This window comes from Colobus angolensis, unplaced genomic scaffold, assembly GCF_000951035.1.
Source record: "Colobus angolensis palliatus isolate OR3802 unplaced genomic scaffold, Cang.pa_1.0 Scaffold45, whole genome shotgun sequence".
Taxonomy (NCBI): Eukaryota; Metazoa; Chordata; class Mammalia; order Primates; family Cercopithecidae; genus Colobus; species Colobus angolensis.
Genome location: NW_012117932.1, coordinates 3,995,340 through 4,003,636, shown reverse-complemented (window position 1 = coordinate 4,003,636; position 8,297 = coordinate 3,995,340). Strand labels below are relative to the sequence as shown.

At 41.6% G+C, this 8,297-nt stretch overlaps 1 protein-coding gene across 2 annotated transcripts; it reads right to left on the bottom strand.

Annotated features, from left to right (window-relative positions):
- Positions 1–1,077: 1,077 nt before the first annotated feature.
- LOC105523059 (tropomyosin alpha-3 chain-like) lies at positions 1,078–3,114 on the bottom strand. Of its 2 annotated transcripts, none has more exons than XM_011957787.1 (2): positions 2,243–3,114; positions 1,078–2,106 (listed from the first exon to the last, which is right to left on the bottom strand). In XM_011957787.1, the coding sequence occupies exons 1-2, from the start codon at positions 3,020–3,022 to the stop codon at positions 2,026–2,028; spliced, it is 861 nt and encodes a 286-aa protein (XP_011813177.1). In that variant the 5' UTR covers positions 3,023–3,114; the 3' UTR covers positions 1,078–2,025. The 2 variants fall into 2 exon arrangements, with proteins under 2 accessions (XP_011813177.1, XP_011813179.1); XM_011957789.1 differs by having other exon boundaries at positions 1,078–2,858; positions 2,891–3,079.
- Between the last annotated feature and the right edge of the window lie 5,183 nt (positions 3,115–8,297).

Below are 8,297 nucleotides of genomic sequence, written 5' to 3'. Positions count from 1 at the left end.
GGCCTGCTCCTTAGCATAGTGTCCAAGGGACTGTGTGACCTGGACTCTGCTATACCGCTCATTGCATCCTTCACCTTCAAAGGCAGGCACTGGCTGGGTATGGTGGCTCATGCCTGTAATCCCAATCATTTGGGAGGCCAAGGTGGGAGGATAGCTTGAGCGCAGGAGTTTAAGATCCATCTAGGCAACATAGCAAGACCCCATATTTCAAAAAAATAAAAAAATTAGCCAGATATGGTGGTGTGCACATGTAGTCTCAGGTACTCGGGAGGCTGAATTGGGAGGATTGCTTGAGCCCAGGAGTCTGAGGCTGAAGTGAGATGTGATCACGCCACTGCACACCAGCCTGGGTGACAGAGCAAGACCGTCTCTAAAAAATAATTTAAAAAATAGTAAATAAAGGCAGGCACTAAATATTGAATAAATGAATTAAAAACATTTGACATAATTTCATCTACCAGAAATGAACACAGAAAATATTTTATTAAGCTGCACATAGATGTAGGGAATGGTTTTGTGCTAGTTAAGTTTTCTCTTTTTTCTTCCCAGTGTTCATTCAGTATTAATCTAATACATGCATATATATTGGGCTCCAAAGGGATGTGTAAGAAACATCCCCTGATATGAAAGTTTACAGTTTCTCTGACAAGATGTTGCTCAATTAGGCACTAATGCAAGGTGGGTTTTTTTGTTGTTGTTTTTTGTTTTGAGACAGAATTTCGTTCTTGTCACCCAAGTTGGAGTGCAGTGGTGCGATCTCCACTCACTGCAACCTCTGTGTCCCGGGTTCAAGCAATTCTCCTGCCTCAGCCTCCCGAGTAGCTGGGATTACAGGCACCCGCCACCACACCTGGCTAATTTTTGCATTTTTTAGTAGAGACAGGGTTTCACCATGTTGGCCAGGCTGGTCTCCAACTCTTGGTCTCAGGTGATCTGCTTGCCTCAGCCTCCCAAAGTGCTGGGATTACAGGCATGAGCTACAGTGTCCTGCCTACAAGGCAGGTTTTTTTTTGTTTGTTTTTGTTTTGTTTTGTTTTGTTTTTTGAGGGTTGGAGGGACTGGTTCTTTATTTCAAAAATTTCTCTTTCTCCCAATCGGCCCCAAGGAGACCACATCAGAGAGTAACATTTTAAGCCAATAAGCTGCAGGATGTACACCTAAACAGACCTCCTAGAAACCTTACCAGAAAATGGGGACTGGGTAGGGAAAGAAATTTTAAAAGATCAACAAACTGCCAGCCCACAGACTGCAGAGGCTGTCACAGCCAGATGGGGTGGCCAGGGTGCCACAAACCCAAAGAAGCAAAGTTTCAAAGTAATATAAAGTTTAAAAAGTTTTGTGCATAAGCTATTCAAGATTTCTCCAGCACTGACTGATACAAAGCACAATGAGATGGCACTTCTAGAGACAGCAGCTTCAAACCGAGAAAAGGGTAATGAGATGAGTTTCACATGGCTAAATCAGTGGCAAAAACACAATCTTCTTTCTTTCTTTCAAGGAGGCAGGAAAGCAATTAAGTGGTCACCTCAACATAAGGGGGACATGATCCATTCTGTTAAGCAGTTGGGAGGGGGTAGAGATGGGACAAAATTTTGGTCTCAGAGGTCTTACCATCTTAATTTGGTCACTTCTAATGAAAAAATAAAAATAGAAATAACATTATCCAAAGATATCTTAAAGCTGAAAACTTGAACAGCACATTTTTTTGTTTTTGTTGTTTGGCTAACTCCTCCTGGAATCACCTTTCCGGTTTGGCTAGTACTTTGTACAGAGCAATGAGGTTTCCCATAGTGGAGTCTCCCTGGGCTCTGTTTGGCTCTCAGTAAGGCAGGCCTATACCTTTTCCTCTCCTCTATGGAGAAGGGAATATGCACTAAGGTGAAAAGTCACCTTCCAAAAGTGAGAAAGGGATTCGATTGCTGCTTCAGGGCTGTGGTATTATTTGGAATGTTTTACAAATGTTTGCTACAAAACAACAAAAAGGTAATTACAAAATGTGTACATCACAACATGCTTTTAAAGACATTATGCATTGTGCTCACATTCCCTTAAATGTTGTTTCCAAAGGTGCTCAGCCTCTAGCCCAGCTGGAATGTCCGGGAAGAGGCAGAGACAGTTTGGCGAAAAAGACACAGGGAAGGAGGGGGCGGCGAAAGGAGAAAGCAGCCTTCCAGTTAAAGATCAGCCCTCAGTTAAAGGTCAGCTTCGGGCAGGCTGGCCTCAGGCGGAGTCTGGGTCAGAGGGAGGAGCAGCAGCAGCGTGGGACTGGGGCGTTCTGCATCTTATTCAGGTCAAGCAGAGTCTGGTCCAGCATCCTTTGTGTACAGAGGTGCTCCTCTTTGGTGCATTTCAGTTTATCTTCCAAGTCATCAATTGTCTTTTCCAGCTTGGCTACCGATCTCTCAGCAAACTCAGCACGGGTCTCTGCCTCCTTGAGTTTATCAGTAAGAATCTTGATCTCTTCCTCATATTTGTCTTCTTTTTGAGAGTACTTTTCTTCAGCAGCACTCAGACACTTCAGGTTCTGGTCCATCAGTCTGATCTGCTCATCCATCTCTCGGCAATGGGACTCTGCCAGCTCAGCTCGTTCCTCTGTGCGTTGCAAGTCTCGTTCAATGATCAGCAACTTACGAGCCACCTCTTCATACTTCCTATCTGCCTCTTCCGCAATGTGCTTAGCTTCTTTGAGTTGGATTTCCTGGAGTTCCATCTTTTCTTCGTCTTTTAAGGCCCGGTTTTCAATAACCTTCATACCTCTCTCACTCTCATCAGCAGCTTTTTCCGCTTCTTCCAGTTTTTGCAGGGCAGTGGCCAGCCGCTCCTGAGCACGGTCCAGCTCCTCTTCAACCAGCTGGATCCTACGATTCAAGGAGGCCACCTCAGCCTCAGCCTGTTCCCGAGCCCGCCTTTCTCCCTCAGCTTCTCGTTGGAGGCGCTCAGCTCGCTCCTCTGCATCATCTGCCTGCTGCTGCAGAACCTGGATTCTGCGCTTCACCGCCTCGATGGTGGTGATCCCAGCCATGGTGCCCACCCAGCTACTGCTCGCGCTCCGGTTTTTGCCTCCTCCGCTCGGCGTTGCAGCCTCCTCTCACCCTTACTTCCGCCTGCTACGCCCTGAAAACTACAAGGCAGGTTTTAATGAGGGTCAACATTAGCAGTTTGAAAACGCTTGCTGTAGAAATTCATTGAAGGAGAAAGTCACTTGTGAGGCAGAAAATTGAACTGGATTGGATGTAGGAGTGAGTTCTGCCCTGAGAGTGGCACTGCTTTTGGGAATTGGCCATGCTATTCTTAGAAATCTGTGAGTTTTCAGACAGAACTTTCCCATCCTGACCCTGTAGAGTTCAGACCTCTCACTGCTGAGGTCTGTACAGTAGAGAAGTGGTGGAGGAAGCTATCTTACCTCTGCTGGAATCCTTTTGCGATGGAACCCAAGCCAGTTTCCTGCCTCTCCTGTGTCCTTCAAAGTGGCTGCAGTCTCTGAGGAGTATCCAGGCCCTCAGTGGAGGCTGAGGAAATGGTGAGGCCCACGGTCCAGCAGACCCTCAGATGCCTGAGAGAGAGGTTAAGAAAAATTAGTAAACAACAGAAAACAGAACCGAGTCTGCCCTGTGGTCTGGCAGTTGCAAATGTGGCAAATTCAAACCTTCCCTCTGCTCCGACTCTGGAATTATGCGACAAGATGTTCTTCTTGTACAGGAGGGACACCAGATGGCTTTTTGTTGTGTCCCACTTCAGCGAAAGGAATCTGTGACATCTCTGATAATGTCTTTTTCCTTTAGCCTGTCTCTCCAATTGTGATACTTTCTTAAAAAAAGTGTAGGAAAGCATCAATCCATATAAAGTTATGTGTTGTTTATAAATCCGAACACTAATTCGTTAATTGTATAAAACACAATTCCTACACTGAAATCCTTTGTGTCATTAACATTCTAGGGTTTAACCAAAGTGTTATTTTTATAATTGCATATTTTATTGATACCCATTTACTAAAATATGCTTTTAACGATGGGATCTAAATAGGAATGTTTCCGGTTCTGGAGAGAGTAATCTACTTGGAAAACAGTGAAAATTAAATTTCTGTCAATCTTAATTTCTGATCTGAAAGGGATGAATCTTAGTACTGCAATTTCTTGATGATTTCAATACAAATTAAAGTTTCGGGCCTAGAGTGGCCTAAAGATTGACATCAGTGAAATAAAATTAGGACTTTATAAGAAGCACACTATTGAGAATTGGACTTTTTTAAAAGGTCACATTATATGCATTTCATAGTCATTTAAAAGAATCACAAATCTCCACTGGGATGGCTTTTGCACTTTCCCCTTGTTCTAGACCTTATGACTTAATCATTTGTATATATTTTTTTCCAGTGGTATTATAAATGTTCCAAGGATTTGATTAGCATCATATCTTTATTGAATAAGATGGCTGTGAATTTAACAAAACAATGTTATATTCATATATATATATATATATGTATGTATACACATACACACACACACTAAAAGTTGTAAATGTTTTAAGGGTAAACTTGACTTCTATAATAACAGTGAATTCTTGCTAAATGCTTACTGTGCCAAGTAGCATTCTAAGTGTTTTGTATACAACAACTCATTCACTTCTCAAACAATCTTATGAACTAGATATGATTACTACCTGTTTTACAGTTCAGGAGACCAAGGCACAAATATTTTTAATTAAGTTGCCTTTTTTTTTTTTGAGATGGAGTCTCACTCTGTTGCCCAGGCTGGAGTGCAATGGCACGATCTCAGCTCACTGCAACCTCCGCCTCCCGGGTTCAAGTGATTCTCCTGCCTCAGCCTTCTGAGTAGCTGGGACTATAGGCACTTGCCACCACGCCCAGCTAATTTTTGTATTTTTAGCAGAGACAGGGTTTCACCATGTTGGTCAGGCTGGTCTTACACTCCTGACCTCAGGTGATCCACCCGTCTTGGCCTCCCAAAGTGCTGGGATTATAGGTGTGAGCCACCGCGCCTGGCCTAAGTTGCCTAAATTTTTACAGATAGTACGTGATGTTTCTGAGATTTGGACCATAATCTGACTTTAGAATCAATGCTTTGAGGTTGTACATATTGTTTCTTCATAGAAAATTTAACCTGCTGTGCCACAGTAGGCTGAGCAGCTGGCTTGGAAGGTCATGAACACTCTTAAATCCACAGAAAATGCTTAAAGGTTTTGCTTTGCACTCTCTTTTGTCATCATTTTGGAGCTTTAGTTTATGCTTTGAAACGAATTTATCAAACACTCACTGAGAACCTACTGTTTGTGTGTGTGTCTAAGTTAAGAGGGAAAGAATGAAATATTCTTGCTTTTTCAGAGTGCTGGCAGTGGCAGTGAGTGGTTAGGTCTCTGTGATAAGATGATGTAAGAAATTGCAAAAGATAGCAGGTGATGGAGAGGAAGAATGGGGAAGACACCCCATTGGATGGATAACTTAGATGGTTAGAACACCTTAACAATGGGTTCGACCCTTTGTGTGTTCCTTGGTCACACTATGCCATGTGAAGTTCCAGTCAATCTTGCAAATGCCAGGGTAAGATAGTGATTGTAGAGGTGAATGATGTATACATGTTGGTATTTAAGAGACATTGTTCCAGAAGCTGCTTGTAGAGTGGATTGCAACTGGAGATGCAAGGCAGTCATCCAGCTAAGAGTCTGTTATTATCTCCAGCTAGAAGAATGAGGCTGGGATTGGATATAAAAGAAGGTGAAAGTTCAAGAGATGTTGCAGAAATGTAAGACTGGTATGATGAGAAAACAAGAGATGCAGTTGGTTGCAGAAGAATGAGGGAAATCTAAAATTTAATTTGGAGATGGAAATATTTCAAATAGCACTAGCATCTTCAAATAGAGATGCCTAACAGGCATCTGGACACAGGGAGAAGACTGCAGATTTACTTGTGAGTAGCATGAAAGTAGCATCTTTGGCTGGAATCATTGTGTGGCCTCCTAGTGGATCTCTGCATTTTCTCTCTTGCCCCTCTTCTGTTCATTCTCCACACAACAGCCTACGTGATTTATTTTAAAGGAAGTAATGAAAACCTTTTGCTTCCTACTTAAAATTCTTTAATACATTGATTCTAAGTGAGGAAAAAAGGGATACTGAAAAGGCATTTTGAAGCTGAGAGGATGTGTTCTGAGTTGTCATAATGAAGGTGGGGCTATTGTTATATAGGGAGCACAAATCAGAAATTCTTGACATCTTGAAGTGTTGCAGTGCTTGAGCATTTATATGTTGACGTTCAGCTCATTGGAAATTATTATTTCTCATTTGTAGTATGATTAGAATATGTTATTGATTTATGAAAGATTATGTATGTATAAATAAGTTATGTATTATCTATGGATTTCATTTTGGGTTACGAAAGGGACTTTGCAAAATATTTCTTATAAAATTTTACTTTCTAATTTTGTTCATTACTGAAAGAAAAGGAGGAAAAAATAATAACTATTAGTTCAAAAGAATATATTGAGGTTTGGAGAGACATTCTCCATGTAGATAAGTCTAAATTTAGATGCAATTATTTTTAAGCCTTGGGTTCATCTCATTATCACTAACAAGAATGAATACAGAGCTGCGTGGCAGCCTGAAGGAAATTTGAGTTGAGAACACAAGAGCTGTCATCCCGGGTCAGGCTTGGACCACAAGCCTGATGATGAGTACCATCTCAGTGAGCTGCACGGTGGGGCAGGTTGGAAATGGGCTGAGAATTTTGACATCTGCCTTGGACATTCGGGTCATGCCATTCCTGGTTCCCCTGAGTAAGTGATGATAAATATGCCATTCATAAATTCATTCAGAGGTGTTTCTGAATCTATTTATAGTTTTTGTTCTACACTGAATTTCGGTTGAGTGAATCCTAAAAGTTTACTACCAATTGCCCTAAACAGTGTTTCTCAAGCTATGAGAAATGCTCCATAGGGCAAATTTCCCTGAATTTAGTGAGTTTCAGGGGTTCACAAGGACCCTGCAGAGCATCCGTGGTACACGAATCTATTCAGGTGCTCAGTACAATGCTTGGAATACACTCACTATGATACGCTTTTCTAGGGGATCATGGAGCACATTAGGACAGTGATGATGTGCTAGGAAATGGGATCACAAAACCTCTCTTTGTGTAACATCATGTAGTGGTAATGTTTCATGGGAAAAACTGTTAGCAGCTTAGGAACAAACTGTTGGAGCTTTTTATATCCATATTCTGACCAGGGGAAAGTTGTCATATCCTGGCAAGACTGTTTTCCATTCTCTTAACCCATTTTTAATACAGATGGTGGACTGTGAGTGATGAGACCATGGGCCACACATCTCGTGATTCAATCATCAAAATCAGAGCAGCCAACAAATGATAACTCATGGAAAGAACATGGGATTTGGACTATAAAATGTGAGTTGGATTCCTGCTCTATTATTCCTTGCAGCTGTGTGATCTCAGGAGTGTTACTGGGTCCTTTGACTTTCCTCATGTATGAAATGGGGATAATGAAATGGCTATTTATTGGCAGAACTGTTTTACAAATCATATCTGCTAATGTGTGTGGAAACTTGGCAAAATGTATTGGTTTTAAAAAAAATTGTGAAGTATTTGACAATTTCTAAATGAGGATGAATCCTGGTGTTCTCATTAGTGAACTGAATAATGAAACATAGTGACTCTTGAGGTTTAAGGCTAAATAATCTTTTGCATATCAGTGTGTAAAGGGAAGGGAAATCCAACCGTTTCCCTGCCAGTAACCCCCACCCCCAAACCCTGTTGAGGTTAATAAGTGCCCCAGCTGCAAACATCATTGCATTAGACTAGGAGCTCAGCTGACCTAATTTAGTGCTAAGCACCTGGTTTTATCTCTGCTCTGCTGGAACCCTCAACACAAAGAGTAGCTTCCAGAAAACTGGTTTTAATACCTTGCTGCTACAATATTCCCGAGAGTTTAGTTTAGGTCCACAAACAAACTCTTCATTTCATCATTTCCTTTTACAGAAAACATGATTTCGATTGGGCTTTTGTTAAAGCATCTTCCTGCTTTCTTTAAAGAAACAAAAAATATATTAATAGTTACAAAAAGAATTCAGATTTTTCTCCCCTATTCTAAGGAGACAGAACCTTAGTGCCCTTCCTAGTACTACGAGCCAGAAATAGCTAAAGAACTCTGTTAGCTTCTTGATGCAAATGATTTAAGAAAATCTTCTTATGTGCTAACTGTGTAATGGACATGCAATTAAGAATGAGTTCAGCTGGGTGCAGTGGCTCATGCCTGTAATCCCTGCACTTTGG